General features: G+C 36.0%; 1 protein-coding gene across 2 annotated transcripts in view; it reads right to left on the reverse strand.

The window, feature by feature from the left end:
- LOC150103570 (uncharacterized) overlaps positions 1-22,150 on the reverse strand; it is a 74,549-nt gene that overhangs the window by 2,234 nt on the left and 50,165 nt on the right. The window contains exons 1-2 of one of the 2 annotated variants that reach the window (XM_090398207.1): positions 3,016-3,322; positions 453-522 (exon numbers count right to left, since the gene is read on the reverse strand). In XM_090398207.1, the coding sequence (XP_090254333.1) occupies positions 453-522 (70 nt within the window). In that variant the 5' untranslated portion in view covers positions 3,016-3,322. Of the gene's footprint in view, positions 1-452; positions 523-3,015; positions 3,323-22,150 lie in introns of those variants that run through there. The other variant, XM_090398208.1, reaches the window with a different exon arrangement.

Consider the following 22,150-nt stretch of genomic DNA (forward strand, 5'->3'; position numbering starts at 1 on the left):
TAGTTTGGGGCGCAAAACGTAAAAATAAATAAATAAATAAATAGATATAAAAGTCCACTATTTTATATTGTATTTTTAAATTTGGGCAATACGCCGCTTTAGACATTCAAATTCTGCAACACACTGCAACTCGTTTTGATTGGGTTAATAGTAACATATTGCATTTAGTAAAATTTAACTTGTTACATTTAAATTTTTCAAAATTTTTGTCATTTTTCGGTTAGGGGGGCGCAAGTTAGACACTTGCTACAGGCGCTTCATACCCTCGTTACTGTACTGCAAATTCTGTATATTCAGTTTAATTTTTTTTTAAAGGCTATGATCTTTCATGAGTTTTATGAGCTTAATTTTTTAAAAGGCTCTATTGAGGTTTTTTAATCTAAAGAGAATATAGAGTAATTTCGTAAAAATATAAATTATAATTAATCATTTTTTAAAAATGTTATACTTACCATCATCTTCAGCTACAGCAGGGGATGTAACCAGAAAATAAACACAGATGAGGAAATCTGTGGTATGCATCTATATAAAAGAAATTTAAAAATAATAAACTCTAAAGAAAGTAATGTTTAAGTAGACAAAAAAGTTTTCAACATAAGCTACTCATTAAATAAAACAACTACAAAAAAAAAAAAAAAGCCGAGGAGCAAATGTGACTGCGCTACAGAGGCACATCCTTCAAAGTTCAAACTGTATCCAATACAGAGAATTCCGACAGGTTTTTTTCCCCCCCTTCAAGTTTTACAAGGCAGCGAGTAACACTTACAGGTGTTACTCGCTGCATTGTAAAATTTCGTGGAAGTTACTTGATACGTATAGACGCCTCAGTTTGTAGGATGCTGATTGAATGAGCCTAGTCTACTAATACCAACACTAGCACTCATTTGTATAACATCTGTGATATCCTGCTTTGAAATCATTCACCGACTAAGCACTCCTAACTGACTCTGGCAACCCTTTCCACTCATTCGCCACTTTCAAAGCGAAAAATCCAGTCCCTCATACCCTTGATAACTACACTCTTACACGACTAGTATGAGAAAAAACTAGACATGTACTGAAAAATTTCCTCCATATCATCATCATCATCATCATCATCATCATGCATATCAAGGATTTAGGCCTAGCATGGCCTTAGAAGTCATCGTTGAATCGTTTAAGAGGAGTTCCTCCATATCAATCCTATAAAATCCCCTAAGCAACTTATTTTTATTATATCCCCTCTGCTCAAAACTTCAATCAATTCTCATATGGAGCATCCCATAGAACTACCACACCTGGTTCACCAGCCTCCGCTCCACATCTTCAAGAAACCTGGGTGACCAGATCTGTCCATACAAGTCTAAATGGGTGCCTTATCCTATGAGTTATTTTAGCCACTTTTACAATGGGCCCTCTGAACTTACTCCTGATCCACTAACACCCCCAAATCACTGGCTTCATCAGTTTTCTGAAGTACAGTTCCATTAATGGGGTAGACAGCTAATAGACAGACTAGTAATCCTTTCATCCCAAAATGCATAACTTGCACTTTGCCACATTAAATTAACATTTGTTCTCCTTTGCCTACGCTGTTGGTCTATTTAAATCACCCTGCAAAATTTGGACATTCTTTATTGGTTATTGGCTCTACCCAAATCGATTTTTCATCACATACAAACAACCGAATATATCGTCTCAGATCATTCCCTATGTGATTAATATACAAATTTAATAGCAGTGTCCCAAATAAATAGCTCTGTGGCACGCCACTAATCATAGACTTTCAACTGGACTTTTAAAAAAACCTATTTATTTTGTGATATTTTAGAAATCTCCTGAATAAACTGCTGTATTTCCTCTTCATCAGACACCCTCTTATCGATATCATTCACTTCATATCCATCCTTGCAATGTATGTAAGACAATTCCTGTCAAGGGGCTTTGAAAAGTCCAGCATTATCATTGTCTTCAAATTGTCTAAAAAATCAGTTACCGAGGCATTGTCTAGCCTTCAGAATTTTTTTTTTTTTTTTGCGATGTTAGTTTTCGTCAATGTGCGCACGCACACCTACATTACACATATAAATACTACATATTACACTTACTCACTCACGCATACAGCGTTGACCAAAAATCACCCGGCAGCTAATTGTTGTGGTGGCGCACGATAGATGGCGTTGATGGTGGTAGTATGTGTAGTTGAGGATTAAATAGTGGAGTAGAGCAGTGCTTCCCAAACATCTGGATGCCAGGGCCCATTTTGGAAAATTAAAATATTTCAAGCCCCCCCTCAACCTACCAAAACTTACGGCCTTCAAGGGGGCCGCGGCCCACAGTTTGGGAAGCGCTGAGTAGAGGACTCTCCCTCAATGAGACCTTGGAGACGTCCCATAATAATAATAATAATAATAATAATAATAATAATAATATAGCTGCTGTTAGGTAAGATTTATTCAACCCTATATATCACGTTATTATCATAAGGTAAGTCGTAGATTTCTTTATATATATTTTTTTTATTTACATTTTAATACAAATCTAGTACTGAGTATTGCATGAAGAAATATATCCATAACACTAATTGTCAGATATGAACTACACAACAGCGAGATGATCTAGAGCGGTACAATGCGCACATGTGCATCTAGGGGGCTGACATGATCCATCCAAGATTCATGTGTTATGTATTATACTCCAAACTTCTTGAGATACAAGATCAGCTAGCTTACTACATGGTGATTACAGATGTTTCAAGTGTTAATCGCCGATTTTTAGTAAAATAAAGGACTAATTTTTGTATGCTGAATATTAGCAAAGTATTACTATGAAATGCATTAATGTCTGTCTATGTAAAAAAAAAAAGCTATTCACACACACACACACACACATAAATTATTTCCGCTCTTTCACTCAAACAACAAAACACTCCTGTTAAATAAATTAAGTTAAATTAAATAAATAATAATTTTCAAATAAGTCTCCGGTACTTAAAGAAAAAATTTAAGAAATTAAAAAGAAATAAACTCTTCCTACCTTATCAGACCTTAGTAAAAGTATTACTCTTTTAGAAAATATCCAAAAATGATAAACCACACACAAAGATTTTTGTTGAAAACAACATTCCTAGTTAATCCCAAACATTGTTCTTTTGGCTCGAAGATTAGTATGGCTAGTACACCTCATGCTATTTTGTCTGAAATTAGGCCAAGATCACATAAGTAAGTCTATTAAATGAAACAATTTTTGCCAATTTCTCTCTCATTATTAGCCTTCAAAGCAATCATTATAATATAATAGTATTTCTTTAGCTCTTTTATCGTATGGCGATCGTTCACTTTTAAGAGAAACTATCAGACGATCGGTCTGCATGCCATAGCAGCAAGCTACACGATGCTGCACTGCTGTTGCTAACGTATTGCTCTGATTTGTGGAATTTATACGCATGCGTACTCTCGCTACAAAATTCCCAGTTGAACTAAATGTAATATTCTTTCCAAACGTGTAAAATTAATTTTAAAGAAAAGTATTTTTCAATTTATTTACTTGAATAAAAAAAAGGCTTTCCACATTTATTTTATTTTATTAAAATTGATTTAATTATTTATAATAAACATTTTTCATATTTAACTTACTTTTAATACTAAATAATAACGCAATATAATATGTCAATAAAGATCTAAAGCGATGGCATTCAAAGAAAAAAATGCCGTCCAAACTAAAATAGTAATAGACAATAAAATAATACAACAAATCAACAATTTCAATTATTTGGGCTATAAATTAAGTTACAATAAGAAGTTACAATAAAAAATTTTTTAAAAATTTAAACATTTTTAAAAAAATTAAAAAAAAATAAAAAAAATTAAAAATTTTAAAAATTTTTAAAAATTAAAAAATTAAAATAAAAAATTTTAAAAAAATAAAAAAATATAAACATAAATGGATGGAACACGTTCAAAGAATGAAAACAGAAAGATTACCAAAACAAGCCTTAAAGTACAAGCCATTAGGAAAAAGAAAACCAGGACGTCCTCTTAAACGATTCAACGATGACTTCTAAGGCCGGAACAGGCCATGCTAGGCCTAAATCCTTGATACGCATGATGATGATGATGACAATAAGATTGTGACATTTCTAACAAAATTAACAAATTCTCCAAAGTAAATGGAGTGATAAAGAAAATATTAAGGCCAGCAATGGTTACCAAGAAGATTGAGAATCTTCTGCCTGCCTGGAGCCATTACCAAAGGCAGATTCTGCCTGGATCACGATTTTGAAATCAGCAGAGTTTTTGAGAAATCTTCCGTTAAATGAGAGCCAGTTAAAAAAACTGAATTATCGGAAAGACATTTTATTAAGTACTGCACGACAAATTGGTATTTAAATAGATATTTATAGCAAAGCAATAGATAAACTTGTTGCATTGTATGTTGAAGAGTGGTGTCTCAGAGAGGGAGATTGCCAAGTAGGGGGTCAGAGGATTGTGTGCTCGGACCACTGCTATTTAACTTATATCACTGATGTTATACTATTTCATTTAAAGGATGACATTCATTTATTTGCAGCTGGTGGGGAGAGTTATGATCTCTGATATAATTGCTTCAGGAAAGTTTAGATATGCGGGGCCTTTTGAGAAGAGTAGAGATGTCTCTTCAAGATGAAAATGATATTTTTCAAAAATGGTAGGAGGCTAATGAAGTCATTTATGGAGGTCACTTATGAACACTGAATAAAAGTTCACCCAAAGAGAGAGAGAGAGAGAGAGAGATTTAAATTAAGGGAAAAAAAATCAAACTTCTAAGACATTGCCTGCTATCTCTTTGTGAAATAATGCTTAAGAAATATTTCTTCAGAGATTGCTATAAAACAAATCTTGGTGAAATGCACATTTTATTATTTATGTAAACACTGGCTGTTGAGAAAATAAAATAAAAAACAAAAAATGATGTACACGTATGTGCATGCACATGCATTAGCTTTTCATTTTTCCTAACGTTTTGAAACACTACATTTTCATATTTGTTCGTTTGTTTTTCTAAATGGAAAAATAATGTCATGAGTCATTCTTATTCCTCAATATCTGTGACATCGAGTTACTTCAATAGTAAAATACATCCACTGCTAGTAACTGAGCATTCGTTTCTGCGCATGATGTTCATGGCAGTGTCTTTGAAGCAAATAACTGTGTGTATAAAAATAAATGGCAGAGTAAAATAATATTAAGGTTTTGTTTAATTGAATATTATCATATTTAACTATTTAAAAGTGAAAATATAAAAGTAACTAAATAGAATTAGTACATATATACCTGTTTTACAGCATTTAAAAACCAGCCAGCGGCCAGATTGCGTTGAATACACCATACTTGCTTGGACTCTGACCAGAACAGACGTGTTTTATTGTGCTCCGCGTCCATAGTGTTTAGTGCTTTGTTGAAGGATTAAGAGCGTCGTAAGGCGATTAGCAGTGCCCTCGCCTACGATTGCTAAATGCTTTCCGTGAAAATGGCTACTGTCTCGGGAACATCGTCAAGTAATCCGACCGTCCCTAGTCTGGTCGTTCGTCAAGAGAACTCCACCAAAGTAAACGGATCGAAAAATAATTTATCGGGAAACGCTACAGTTTCTTCCATGGATACCAACGTAGACATCATATCTTCAATAAACCTGCCATAGGAATTGGACTGGAGTAAGGCCTGCATCTTACAGTGCGACCCAGCTGGAGCTCCGTACACCGAGGAAGACATCATCGAAAGCCTCAAATCCAAGGTAAGAGGTTCAGATGTCTGGCACCTCGGTGTCCTCAAATATAATTATATTTTCCTTATTTCCTTTAAGTCCATTGCTGTGAAAGAAACGTTTGTAAATCTTAAAGAATTGGATGTATGTAAACGTAAATGCAAAATCCTGCCAATATCTAAAAATCGTAAGGTAGATATTATTATACACTGGTTACCCCCCCAAATCCCAAACAGACTGGTGTCAATGCACTTCGAAAAATTTGGAAAAATCGAATGCATTGAACAAGTCACCAGTAACACCAGGGACAAAGAGTGGGCACATGTCCTTTCTAACAAAAGAAAAGTAACCATCACCTTGAACGAAGGCGCCAAAACTGAAGAAATACCGTATGTCATTAAAGTTCAAAAAATGACGGGAATAGTAATCATCCCAGGACGTCCCCCTGCATGCTTTCGCTGCAGGAAAATTGGTCACTTAAGGAAAGAATGCAGTGCTCCGAAATGCGAGCAGTGTAACCGAATAGGCCATAACATGAAAGAATGTCCTGGGCAGACATACGCATCGATGTTAGCCAAACGAACGGCTGCAGACCAGCCAAGCACACAAAATGAGCTGGAAAAAGCAGACGATGTTCAAGAGAACAACTTAGAAGACATGCAACTGAAGAAAGTAAACGAAAAAAATACATCCGAAGATACTAGCAAAAAAATACTCCCAAATAAGCAGCAAGAAGAGGGAACACCATGTGTAACCTCTGAAGAAAATATATGTAGAGAGGACATTACAGAAGAAAAAAAAAATGCCGGAAAAGATGAACTGCAAGAAGCGGAAACATCTTGCATAACCTCTCAGGAACAAAACTGCAGAGAAGACATGGCAGGAAAAAAAGAATTTGTCAAGAAGAATGATAAAGAGGAGCTTACTATAAGTCCAGAAAATCTGGGTGGAAATGGAAAAAGTCCAAGTGCTTTCACCCCACATAGAAGGAACAAAATGAAATTTACACCTAATGTAAAAGCAAAAAGAGAAAAAGATAAAGTAAAAACTCAGAGAGGAAAGAACTGCTGATTTCAAAAATTATGAAGAAACCAATTAATATAGTGAGCATTAATTGCAATGGTCTAAACAGTCAGCAGTCACAGAAATTATTAAGAAACATGATACATCAGAACCACACAGACATTGTAATGCTACAAGACACGAGACTAAACACAGACTCAGAAACAGAAAAAAAATTTCACAGAAGCCTGCAATGTCATTACTACATCGTTGGCGAGCCAGCACAAGGTAATGGCATTGCAGGATTATCAACCCTCATAAGAAAAAAAAGCAACATACAAATCATATCCCACAGCACCATAATAGAACACAGAGCCCTCGAGGTTGAAGTGGTCTGGGGAGATCAAATAGTGTCGTTAATAAACATCTACGGCCCTACTAATCATAACAACAAAAAACACTTCTGGGAAACACTTGGAAATAAAATGCTAAACATAAAAAACATCATAGCAGCCGGGGACATGAACTTTACCGAAAACAACAATATAGACAAGGAAATTAAAAACACTTCAACAAAGAACAACTTCACACACATAATACAACGATGTAATATAAAGGACACATTTCGCATACTATATCCTACACGGAGGGAGTACACACATTTTTCCCCCACCAATGCCTCACGGCTAGACAGAATATACATAAGCCAGCATCTAAAGTCCACTGTTAAGGAAGTTTGCCATGCACCACTAACTTTTAGTGACCACCACTTGGTCAAGGCTAAACTGTCCCTTGAGACCTTAGACAGCAACATATACACTAACAGAAATTACCCACTATGGAAACTAAATAACAGCATTATTAACACAGATCAATTTACATTGGAAATTAAACAAATACTAGACAATATAATAAAAATAACAAATGTAACGGAGGCATGGAACAAATTTAAAATACAAGTAAAAAAAGCCGCCATAAAGATAGGGAAACAAAAAAAATACAACACAAACAAAGAAAAAATAAACATAATTAAAGAACTAATGCAGAAATACAACACAGACAGAACCCTTCCAGAAAATAAAATAGCCATTAATGCACTCAGAGCAAAACTAAAACAAATTGAAATAAAAGAGGCTGAAGGGGCCTGGGTTCGCGCTAAAATAAAAACAATGGAACAAGATGAAGGAAGGACCAAAGCTGCGTGGCTCTTTGAAGAGCAAAAAAAGCAGAAAGCTCAATTTAATAAAATAAAACACGAGGGGGTAGAAATCGAGGGAGATGCAAATCTCCTCCGATTCTTCCACTCACAATACACGAATACATTCTCTGAAAAAGAAAATGACGAAACAGAAACACAAAACTTCTTGACACAACTACCAAGACTCACAGACAAGGAAGCAGAACACATAGACTCACCAATCACGCCAACAGAATGCAAAAAAATCATAAAATCCCTATCATTACACAAATCCCCAGGACCCGACGGCCTCACTGCGGAGTTTTACAAAGCGTACTACCCCATGTTTGAGACACTATTTGTGAAAATGCTATCCGAAATACACAATTCGGAGAGCATCCCAGAACAATTCAACCTCGGCTACATAGCATTAATTCCCAAAAAGAAAGACACAGCAAACAACGAAGAGGCACAATGGAGAGGAATTACACTTCTAAATACAGACCAAAAAATTTTAACTAAAATTATTTCCGAAAGAGTGCAGAGACACATAAACCAGATCATATCCAAATCCCAAACCTGCGGAATAAAAGGCCGAAAAATAGAGGACAATATCCTTCAAATTCGATGTATATACGAGCACTACCAGGCAACACAACAACCATGTCTACTGGTAGGTCTCGACATTGAAAAGGCCTTTGACTCAGTGAGTCATCATTACCTACATGAAGTCATCAAAGCTGCAGGTTTTGGGAAAAAATTTCAGAATCTGATTTCAAATATTTACACCACAGCAGAGTCTCGCCTAATCATAAACAAGAAACTGTCTGCACCGGTCAAAATTAAATGCTCGGTCAGACAAGGAGACAGTCTCTCTATGATCCTCTTTGGTCTCGCCTTAGAGCCGGTGATACGAGAAATATCTAAGCATCCCGGCATAGCGGGCACTCACATAGGAGGTGAAGGAAAAACAAAAGTGCTCGCCTATGCCGACGATGTAATACTAACCGTAACAACAGCCGAGTCCTTCACACTCGCATACAACATACTCAAAAAATTTGAAAAAGCGTCAGCACTCAAAGTAAACCTTCACAAGTGCCAAGCGATGTTCGTCGGCAGGTGGGTAAAAAGGCCTACCATGCCGAACGACATAAAAATAGACAAACACCTACCACTACTGGGGATCGTCATAGGAGAACAAATCCAACACAACACACAATGGGAGCTTGCACATACAAAAATAACCAAGAAAATTACACAGATGAGACACAGACAACTATCACTAACAAGTAAAGCTAAAATATGCAATCAATACCTACTGTCTAAGGTATGGTACCTCATGAACAATACCAACTACAACGGTCAAGCAGTAGACAGAATACACAGAGAATGCGCAAAGTTCATCTGGGGTTCCAAATACGAACCCATCAGAAGATCCACAATATTCCATGACATCGAGGCGGGAGGACTCGGCTTAATAAACGTACACCTAAAAACTCTAAGTGCGAGAGCAAAAATCATAGAGAGAGCTTACACAGAGGAAAAAGCGTGGAGCGCATATATAATATATTATATGCAGAAGATAATGCCCGACAAAGTAATATGTTCCCTTCCGCGCTCGAGTGGCAAAACACCCAGAATGTTCCACGAGATTGCGGAAGGTTACAACTTCATTAACAAATACGTAGGAATAAACGAATTCTTGAAGATGAGACCTAAAGCAGCACATATCAAACTCACGCGCACAGTCATACCACCACCACAACACCGGGAGATTGAAAGAGGGACACTAAGACTATCAAAGGCACTTAAAAAAGCCTTCAATCTGCCCATAAACCCCAAATTAAAAACCTTCTACTACAAAGTACACCACGCTTGTTTGCCCACCAAAATGTGGTGCACAGCGAAAGGAATCCCTCTTCAAGGCCCCGCCAGATGTCATTTTTGCCCCCAACCAGAAACACTTTACCACTTAATGATGTACTGCCCTCACACCTCCCGAATATGGAACACGGTTCAAACATTCATAAAACACAAACAACCCTTTACAGAACACACATTATACTGGTTACACGAAGGGAAAATTAGCACAACTAAAGCAATCATTATTATAACAACCATGTACTCGATTTGGACATACAGATGCGACAAAATTTACGGAAGGGAAACAGGACCAGACATACTCAGAAAAATAAACAACATACTAAAAGAAACAATCACAGATACCATAAACAGAAACAAAATAACAAAACACCAATGGCGACAAATAGGTCTCATCTCAGAATTCGAAGAACAACTGCAAATCATAGAAATAAAGGACCCACCATAAATTTAAAAAATAAAAATAAAAATAAAAAAAAAAAAAAACATATACACGATAAAATATACATAACCGAAAGAAAAGCATATTGTAAACTTCTTTATTAAGCTGTATAACCACTTGTACATTAATTGCTTTATGCTATAATTAGTTGTAATTCTGTGCATAATATTTGAACAATTATAGAGGTAGTAGTTTAGTTTTATGTATCAAAAAATGTCAATGACGGTTTATATAGTGGAAGAAGTCGATGACATTTTGCTGATCCGGTGGGTAACTCAAATATCTGCCAAAATGTAACCCTCTCCTTCTATGTTAAAACAAATACTACATATGTATATAGACATTTGCAATCTGAAAGTGATAAGGTATATGTAAACAGCGCTTAACACTTCATGATAAATTAATAATGTATAATCCCAACTATATCTGTATAATCCAAACTATATCTGTATAATCCAAACTATAATCTGTATAATCCAAACTGTATAATCCAAATGTATAATGTACAATCCAAAATGTTCACAGCCAAATGTAAAAGTGTCAAGTCAAACATAACAAAGGGCTAAGTTATGTTACATTAAAAGAAAAATACTGCTCAACTCATGTAAAAAGGACTGTAGGCAGAAGCAGACACTGAGCAGATTACTGATGTTAAAAATAAATTGTACATAATATATTATTAAGACCAAGAATGTAAATCAAAATGCCAATCAAAATAAGCATTCTATGTACAAATGTATATATATTTATTTGGAATGTATGTAGATGCTTTATGGTTAATAAAATATTATTGCGTTGAATACAGATGGACATAACAAAGGTAAAGAAGAAAATAGGGAGAATAACAAAGGAAGCAACAACTCATCAACTGACAATGAAGGAAAAAAAAACTTCACGTTACAAAAAGACAACAAAACCACTGTTCCAGAAATGTCTATATCAGACGATAAGAGGGGGGAAGGCAGAGAAAGTGAAATTCCAGAAAGTCGCCCTGAGCCATTACCGAGGGAAGAGATTAGTGGAAAGAACTGTACAGGTGACAAGCAGGAAATCTCAAATGAGTCACAAATAACCTGTAATCCGAAATCCCAAGGGCAAACAAGTAGCAAGTCGCCAGCAACACAAAACGTAGCTCCTAAAACACAGCGAAGAACAAAAATTAAGGTCACGCCAAATACCACCAGAGCCAGAAGCAAAACATAAAACTATCCGAATAATTGTAACAGAACAAATCAGAACCAAAATGAAGTTAATGAGCCTAAATTGTAACGGGATAAATACCAAAGAATGCCAAAACCTGCTGATCAATGAAATTCACAAAAAATTGCCAGACATCGTAATGCTGCAGGAAACAAGAATTCACTCGCCAGAGCCAATAATACGACTAGAAAAAAGACTAGCCCATCACTACATCCTAATCAATGAACCTGCCAGCAGTAGTTCTAGCGGTGGAGTAGCTGTCCTTATCAAAAAGGCACCACACATGCAACTGCTGTCCCACGAAGTCTCTGTCAGGCACAGGACCCTAGAAGTTGACATACATCTCGACAATCAAATAATAACCTTAATGAATGTGTACGGTCCAACAAAACGTGAAGAAAAAACAACATTTTGGCAGATAATCAAAGAAAATCTGCAACAGAAGAACATAACAGTAATTGCAGGTGACATGAACTTCGTGGAACAGCCCTACATTGATCAGGAGAAAGTGTCCCAAGCGCCACAGAAAGGACACATCAAGACCTTTGTAGATTGCGGGCTAACAGATGCCTTCAGATTCTTGCATCCAAGAAAAAAGGAGTTCACACATTTCGCTCCTGGGAACGCCTCAAGAATCGACAGGGTTTACGTGTCCCAATACAGAGGCTTCACTGCGAGCAGTGTTGAACATATCCCTGTAACTTTCAGCGACCACTACATGGTAATAGCAGAATTTCAACCCCCTCACAAGGAAAAAAGAACAAAATTCGTCAACAGAAATTTCCCACTGTATAAATTTAATCAGAACTTAACGAAAGATGAAGAATTCAACAAAGAAGTACAAAATATAATATCAGACGTAGAAAAAATAGTCAATCCAATAATAGCCTGGGAAACTTTCAAAAGAAAAATTAAAAACGCAGCCATAAAAATTAGCACTAAAAGAAAACACCAGCAAAACCAAGAAAGAGAGACAGATCTAAAGAAACTATCCAGCCTGTACTACATGGATCGGACCAAACCAGAAGTTAAACAAGAAATAAATCTAATTAGAGAAAAAATTAAGGCGCAACAACTTCAGGAAATAGAAGGAGCATGGCTCCGCTCCCGGTTAAGAACCATAGAAAATGATGAGGGCAAAACATCCACAGCTTGGATTTTCGAAAAAAGGAATTATGAAAGAAAGAGAATAGAATGTTTACACTACGATGGGAAAATCATTCAAGAAGATGCGGAACTACTGCATGCTATTCACGAATACTTCGCAACACTGTTTTCGGAAAAACAAAGCGAGGAACGGGACAGAAACAAATTCCTCCCATTCATACCTAAGATATCCCAGAAAGAGGCGGAAGAATTTGACATCCCGATAACAGCAGCAGAATTCAGGCAAACAGTAAGGCATTTACCAGACAAGAAATCCCCAGGAGAAGACGGTCTTACAAACGAATTTTACAAGCACTACTTCCAAAAATTCGAGCATTTATTTATGAGAATGACCCAAGAAATATACCAAACACAAATAAAACCAGACAGATTCAGCACAGGGTACATCACACTTATCCCGAAAACTTCAGACACAGAAAAATTAAAAGACATAAAGCAATGGAGAGGGATAACACTTTTAAACACCGATTACAAGATCATCTCAAAAATCCTATCCAATAGAATCCAGAAGTACCTACAGAAATTAATATCTCCCGCACAGACTTGTGCAATTAAGGGCAGAAATATAGCAGACACAATTACTCATTTAAGATCAGTATACGAGTACTACAGTCTGACTGACAAACCCTGTGTCCTACTAGGCTTGGATATAGAAAAGGCGTTTGACACCATAAGCCACGTATATATATTCAAAGTTGTAGAGGAAATGGGATTTGGCCCAAAATTTAGGAACTGGCTGCAAACTTTCTACGAGAATGCAGAAAGTCAAGTAATCGTGAACAGGAAGCTATCCGCATCTTTTAAAATGAAATGCTCAGTGAGACAGGGAGACCCCCTATCTATGGCCCTCTTTGTCCTTTCACTAGAACCAGTCATCAGAGCGATCAACTCCAACAAAGAAATCAAGGGAACAAACATTCACGGGGAGAGCCAAGCAAAAATATTGGCATATGCTGACGACATCACATTAACCCTAGAGACGGAAACATCCATTGAAGAGTCAATGAAATTACTAGACGCCTTTGCAAGAGCTTCTGCCCTGAAAGTAAACCTGAATAAATCTCATTGCATGCTAATAGGAAAATGGGAAAAGAACCCTGAGATTCCTCAAGGCATAAGAACTCAGGAATACTTACCGGTTCTGGGAGTTAAAATAGGCGGCCCAGAAACGTATGAAAAACAGTGGAAAGAACTCCACGCAGCTGTTGCGTGGAAAATAAATACTATGCGCCCAAGACAACTATCTGTAAGAGGAAAAGCGCGAATATGTAATATATATTTATCCTCTCGCATCTGGTACAAAGTGAACAACATCCCGTACCATGGGCAATGGGCAGACAAGATCCACAGGCTGTGCGCCACCTACATCTGGGGCTCTCGGTACGAACCGATGAGGAGAACAACGCTCTTTCACGAATTAGAAGCAGGAGGTCTAGGTCTAATTAATATCCACTTAAAAACAGTTATCAACAGAGCGAAGACGGCAGAAACAGCAAACACCAAGTCATACCACGGATATGCAATAGCATTTCTACAGAAATGCCTTCCACACAGAATAATCAGCACAATGCCAGAGATTCACGGAAGAGTTCCCAGAATGTTTACAGAGATGGCGGAGGGATACGTATTTGTAACAGATCGCATCAACACTGAAACCTTAATAAGTCAAAAAACAAAAGCAACATACTACAAACTAAGCAGAACAACCATTCCCATACCACAACATAGAGAATTAAGAAGAGGACAAATCACACTCAGTCCGGTATTAAACAATATCTTCAAGCTCCCAATACATCCAAAGTATAAAACCTTCTTCTTTAAAGTACACCATGCCTGCCTACCAACCAAGATGTGGATAGTGGCTAAAGGTATACCCCTTGAAGGGCATGCAACATGTCAGTTTTGCCAGGAACCGGAGACACTATACCACCTAATGTTATATTGCAAGGAAGCAGAAGTAACTTGGAAAGCCGTTAAAAGATGGCTTCCAGAAATCAAAGTAATCAATGAAGAAATGTTATTCTGGCTAAAAGGAAAACATATAAACAGGGTGCAAACAATTGTTCTAATCCTAACGATGTACGCAATTTGGGCTCACAGATGCGACCAAGCGTATGGAAGGGAAGACAGTCCCGGAACAATATCGAAATTACATCACTACATCCAGGAGGAGATCACCAATTCGGTCCACTCCAGAAGAATGACTACAGAAGAATGGACACACTTAACCTCCAACCTTACATCAGATGAACCCTCCAACCAACAACAGAACGACACCTTCATCACTCCTAGTGGAAATGGGGCAAATTGGAAGTAAATTCGGAAGGATACTAACTCTCCACTTCCACCAGAGGAAACAGCACCTGAGTCACTTGGAACAGACACTTGGAACAGATCTCCTACCGCAGGGAAAAAAAAGTGCTCTCCTACTTCATTGCATGCAAATGTTATTTCGCTGTACAGATGTATATATGATTTATCTTGTAGAATATATAGATTGGTAAATATATAATAAGTGTGATATATAATTATATATGGTATGTAAATAGAATTAACTGTATATTTAAAAAAAAAAAAAAAAAAAAAAAAAAAAAGCTGAATTATACCTCAATTGATGTAATAGAGAAAATAATGTGTCTGTAACTAAAAGATGAGATTCCCTGTTTATAAGTAAATGAAGTTAAGGCATTTTAAGAGAACAGTAATGTAACAACTACATTATAACATGATGATATAATATAAAATGAAACTTCTATTGAAGTAATGGTATAACAAATGTATATATTGTATATAGAATTCATTATGATGTAAATAATTGCAAAAGTTTATAATAAAGTTGTTTAAAAAAAAAAAAAAAAAAAAAAAAAAAAAAAAAAAAAAAAAAAAAAAAAAAAAAAATACACCGGTTCTCGTCTGATCACCGAAGTTAAACAGCGTTGAGCCCGGTCAGTACTTGGTAGGGTGACCACCTGGGAACACCGGGTGCTGCTGGTATTTTCTTTTCGTTTTTGTGTCTCTTCAAAATCGTTTTTAATTTAAATAATCTAATAAATGAATATGAAATTGAACATCTGAAAGATAATAAAAATCCAAATTATTATTATAATCGACAAACATACCTTATTTTGTCTTCCGCTTTTCATTAAAAAAAAAAAGGTTTTTAAATATTACTCCTTACAATCACAGTTTGTAAGAAGTCTTGCAATCGAATTACTTCCTATTGCGTCGGAGCGATAGTACAATCTTGAAAGTGTCTAGGGAACAAACTTAGGTTTTTCAAGCTGCTTTGTTTTCTTAACTTCAATAAGCAGGACCGTTCTCGCCCACCAGGTGATTGAAAACATGTATCACCTAGTGCCATTCACAAGCATACTTAACCAAAATCACATTTCAACTTCTTTGAAATGTGATTTACGATTATGAATATTGTTTTCATTTTGATCCTTTCAATATAATTAATATTTTATTATAAAAGCTTAATAATAATAATTAAATCATCTACTGTACTTCCTGCAATATAACTTATATAATATGACTATGATATTATTACAATATAACTTATAACTTCAATACGGACTATGTATTGCTCGATATAATGTACCATTTACACCATATAATTGTAGCGTTTTGAACTTCTTTTCTCTTGGCATTTTATCAAATGCCCTTGCATCTGTGCTACGGAATCATTTCTCTCCCAGCGCCTCCCCGCACCCCAGAAATCTGTTGCAAAGACGCATATAGGAGGCTTATTCCCAGGGTTTTATCTTGGTATAAATCATTATACTAACATTAATAATAATGTATTTTATGTTTGCAAATTTAAAATGTGTATTTCTTTTAAATTATATGAAAGAAGCTCTAAATCATTCCAACGGGTATTATTAATTAAAAATATCATGTTTATACAAAAATAAGTGAATTATTATAAACAACTTTAAAAAATAATCAATTTTGATTTGATAATGATAAACTAAAAAAATATTTCAGTATTCGAAATAGTTTATAAAAATCATTTTGACACCTAATATAAATGAGTATAAATGAAATACATTAAAATATCCTTTGAAGCCAACGATGTTTAAGCCAGTCCTTATAAGGAATAAGGATGTTACTCTCTAAGGTGAATGGCTGTTCTTATTGAGTTGCGTTAGTCGCTATTAGTTTCATAGGAAGGTTTTTTTTTTTTTTTTTTTTTGGAGGGGTGTTGCTTTTGTTTCGTGTTTTATTACTATAATATAATTTATTTATTCCGACATCTAATAACGTGTGCATTTTTTAATTTGCACATGTTTACTACTTTCTAAACTGAACATTAATCTATTAATTAATTCTGATTTCCGAAAAAATGAAATTGATTATTCTAATTTGCACTTCATTTAAACTAATCAAAGGAAATGAATTTTGATAGTGACACATCATTATTTATATCATAAATTATACATAAAATTTTGATGTATATTAATATGCTCTACTTTAACGTTTAATCATTCCTTGTAGATTTCAATAAATCTAAAATATGATTAAAATAGACAAATACACCATTTTATTATTATAATCACAAAATTATATCCAATTCATCAGCAGCAAAAAATTATATATATATATATATTTATATTTTAAAGATTTAGCTGTTTTTAGTAATTTATATTTTAAAGATTTAGCTGTTTTTAGTAATTTTCATTTGACAACACTACTGAGGACATCCATCCCATACGTTATTATATTATATATATATATATATATATATATATATATATATATATATATATATATATATATATATATATATATATTGCCACGAGTTGCCCTGATCTTGCACTACCTGTGGGATCAGTTAGATTTGCATCAATTGCAGGCGCAAACTTGACTTTTGGTCTGTTTGCTTACTTGGGAAATGGAGTAAAACCAGGTTTAAAATTGCTTGGTATCCTTAACATATTTATACCCAAGGTAAAAATACTTTCTACATTTATATCTCCTCCATAGATTTTTATTTAATAAGGTTAAAACACCTTATGGTAACTTGTTTTGGTGAAATACTTACAAACTCTGTATTACTAAATCTTGGTATTTCTAGCCTAGCTCCCACTGATGAGACCTCAATAAAGGTCGAAACCGGTCTGGGTAGTGGCCCCTTGCCTTTAATACAAAACATCATACATCCCCTTCTTGGAGATGTGTTTTGGCATTAAGGGTAAATATTAAGATTAGTGATCGGAGCTTGTTCCACCTTTGCCACGAGTTGCCCTGGTCTTGCACTACCTGTGGGATCAGTTAGACTTGCATCAATTGCAGACGCAAACTTGACTTTTGGTCTGTTTGCTTATTTGGGAAATGGAGTAAAACCAGGTTTAAAATTGCTTGGTATCCTTAACATATTTATACCCAAGGTAAAAATACTTTCTACACGTATGTATATATATATATGTATATATATATATATATTATATATTATATATACATATATACATAATATATATATATATATATATATATACATACATTAGGAGAATTCATTTTTACTCGGTAGGAATATTATAAAATAAGTTTAATGACTATTACCGAGAGAAAAGATGGCAAGATATATTTAACAAGATTTTACTAGTTTCGTTACAAGAACATCATCAGGTATCATACTCAAAGAAATATATAAAAAATTACAGAGACTTAAAATTGTATTAACAGAACAAGTGAAAAACAGTAGCATGTTTGAAAAAATGCATTTTTTCAAACATGCATTTTTTCAAACAATCAAGGATCCAAATAGTCATCAATCTCTGACTCTAGACGGTCGACTGTGGATGATGGTAGCACTAACATATTAGCAACAGAGCGAATCAAACGAGAAAGGTCTTCAAATAATTTCATCTTATCAGCACTGATAGAATCGAAAATTTTGTTAACTTGCTAAACTTGAACTAGAACAGGATGCAAAAATAAAAGGAACAACAGATTCCTTTCATCTTAGTACATCTCCCACAAAATTTGAGTTTTGTAACATTTCTCAGTCACACTCACGACTTCAAAGTGAATTTTTAATTCCAACCAGTGGCTGAGAATTCTGTCTACTGCAGGTTCAATGGAGAGCCACCTTACTGTACAATTGATTCTAATTTTCAGAGGAGCATCTTCGTTGATAGTTTGATACAGCTCTTTGTATGCTGCTTGTCTTGTAGAAGAATGTGAAAACCACTTACACGTTTCAGCAATTAAAAATTCTAATTTTCTTGGGAGAGATTTTGCACAAGTGTGAGACATTGCCAGTTGTAATAAATGGCATACACATCTAATTAAAATTAAGGAAGAGAATATATGCCTTCAGTAGTTCATAAACGCCATTATTGACACCAACCATAATACTGGCATTGTCTGTACCAATTGCAATGAGATTTTTAATGTCCAGTTTCTTGGTCAAGAGCTCTTTTTTTCAATGCAGCCACAATACCACACTTTTCTAGAACCACCATGCTCAGAAATGTATCCATAATTTTGTTGAATTTCTTGCTATAATAAATGGCCATTCCTAAAATCTAATTCACTGTGATATCATTCGATTCATCTATCAGCAAGCTGAAATTTTCATCTCCAATGTCCACAATTAGATCTTCTTCAAAATACTCACTTAGAATATTCTTTACAATTGCAGATCACTTATTTCGGTGCATTTTTACCTTTAGCATAATTTGACTGTCTGGGATGATATTTTTGCAAAGATCTACTATATGATCGGAACTGTTGAATGATGAGTGACAACAAAGAAATAATGCTGACCTATCTTCAAAGTTCGCGATCTCATCAGACTTTTTCACAAGCATATTTGTAATAGGAACAGCCTAATATGGAACTGCAGCAAGATGTTTCTTAGTTTCGCTACAAAAGGCCACTGGAAGTTTTGCAGATATTTCACATCTGCAAAACTTAGAGCGGCCTTTTGTAGCGTCACCAGGAACTTCACACAACCACTTTCTAAACATTCCTATTTGCAACCACTCCCTCCTAAATTTTTGCTTGTAAGCTTTATTTTTCTCTTTGTCATTTTTGAAGAAGGGTATACAACTGTTTACTGCAACGAATTACGATCAGTCTTTGAAAACTTCCCGATCGCTATCGTAACTACCAACCAGAACACTCTGCAAAGATTAACTTGTAGCGGTGCTATCAATTTTAAGGTGAGAAAATGGTAGGCTGTTTGGGCCACGTGACTGACTGACGTCATCATGCATTTGAAACGTGTACGATGCTCGCACCAAACCTACAATACAATTCCTTATCAAATGCGAACATCTGGAAAACGTGCAAAACAATTTCTTTAACAGTAAGTTATAAAAACAACTAAAAAGAGCTGAAACTAGTTCTGAAGGAGCTACATTTGGTGCTAGGTGCTAGATTAAAATTTTTGGAGCTAGGGAAGAAAAAAAAAAGAGCTCGATCTAGCTCCAAAAGAGTCTGTTGCTAAATGGGCAACACTAGAACTTCACAAGAAGTCAGTTTTGGAATTGTGGTGCGTTTATTATATTATGTGTCTTGACGATCATGGAATTTTTGATTCAGTGCTCTTGCCAGAACAGTACAGAGTCTTGTAGCAGTGCCGGTAAGACTAATTGCACGGTAAGCGTATTTTTTTTTTAAGATACTTCACATTGATAATTATGAAAATACAGCTAAATGAGACAATATTCGAGGAGGTATATAAAGAATTTATAAGACTAGGTGAACTACTTAACAATTGGCCGGGAAAAGTGAAACTTTACGACATGTTTCCCCCGGAAAGTGTCACAGACGTTGTCGTAGAAGATCAGTTAGAATCGGTGCCTTCTACTCCTTCAGACTTTGTAGAAGTGCGCGCACGCAAAAAGCGAAGAACAACAGAAGAACCGCACAAAGACAACAAAATGGAACAGGATGCTCAGGGTTCGGATGCCGCTATTTCTCCCAAAGAAAAGGTGCATCCGATCATCCTTAGCGAAAAGAGAAGTGGGCAGCTTTAAGATCCACAATGTCCAATCTGCACATTGGCTTCATTAAGGCCAAAAACATGGATGAAGGCATTAAGATCCAGCAAGCAACAGTGACAGACTATAGAAGGTTGACCAAAGAACTGGACGACAGAGGCATCCAGTATCATACCTTTGCACTCAGCTCCGAAAAAAACTTAAAAGTGGTCCTTCGTTGTGTCTGTGAAGACATTGACACAGCAGAAATGGCTGCTGACCTGAACTCTCAAGATCTGCCTCCAGTCAAGGTCAGCAGAACGTACAAAGCAGACAAGACTCCCATGCCATTAGTCCTAGAAGAGATTTACAAGGATATCTACAACATAAAAACAGTCTGTGGTCTAATCGTCATACCAGAACCACTCCGGAAAAGATAATCTTCTGGGCAGTGCCACAGGTGCCAGAAGTCATGCCCAGAATCTATGTAGAGCTGAATATAGATGTTTGAAATGTGGGGACAGCCACCCAACCAATACCTGCACTAAACCAAGGCCCATCTCGGCCAACTGCGGTGGCTCTCATCCTGCGAACTACAAAGGATGTACTCAGCACCCAAAGAACAGACGGATGGAGGCAGTCAATCAGCCCTCCTCCTACAGCATAAGAACACCAGAGCCCCAGGCATCAAATCCGGAGACTCAGAGGGCACAATCGGAGACCTCCAAAAATAGAGACACCCAAAAGCAACCAAGAAGTTATGCCGATGTGACCCGCACAAATAGGCCAATACCAGAACAAAATCAACCAACAGCACATAAAAATCTAACAACTGTTATTACGGCCTCACTAGCAAACATGCTACAAATTTTCAGCCTATTAAACCCTACTGAAACCGCCACTAAACGATTTCTTCGTGAAAAGCAGGTCATCCTCACAGCTCTCATAAATGAATAGTAACAACCTCTTTCCAGCATCTCTTCAGATCGTTGCTTGGAATGCAAATGGCCTCAAAAACAAAATTCTGGAACTCCGAGATTTTACATATAGGCATCAACCAGATGTTTTATTAATCAGTGAAACTCATTTAAGACCCTCAGACAATCCTAAAAAAAGAGGTTATCGCCTATATAGAAATGATAGATTTCTCTACAGAAGTGGTGGCACTGCCATCTTCGTTAAAAATTATATTAAGCACCACTCTGTGAGCAACCCTCCAACCACTAACCTTGAGATCACCGGCGTGGAAGTAGTCACCAGTTCTGCTGGCAGATTGAAAATCTACTCAGCTTACAACCCTCCCCAAAAATCTCTACTACACTCTGACCTAAATGCCATCATACGTCAGAGAGCCGACCATTGTAGCCGGGGATCTGAACTCCAAGCACCCTGCGTGGAATTGCTCAACCACCAACAAGAATGGTTGTATCCTTTCCAATTACTTAGGATGAAGCAACGCTGTTGTGGCAGACCCCACCGAGCCAACTCATCTCAATACGTTTGGCATTGCTGATATCCTGGATATAGCTATCCTGCAGGATATCAAACTTCAATACAGCATTATATCCATGGATGAACTATCATCTGATCACAACCCAATTTTACTACAGCTGGGAAAACAAGAATACC

This window comes from Typopeltis vanoorti, chromosome 9 (genome assembly GCF_054136105.1).
Source record: "Typopeltis vanoorti isolate ZY-2024b chromosome 9, IOZ_Tvanoo_1.0, whole genome shotgun sequence".
NCBI classification, from domain to species: domain Eukaryota; kingdom Metazoa; phylum Arthropoda; class Arachnida; order Uropygi; family Thelyphonidae; genus Typopeltis; species Typopeltis vanoorti.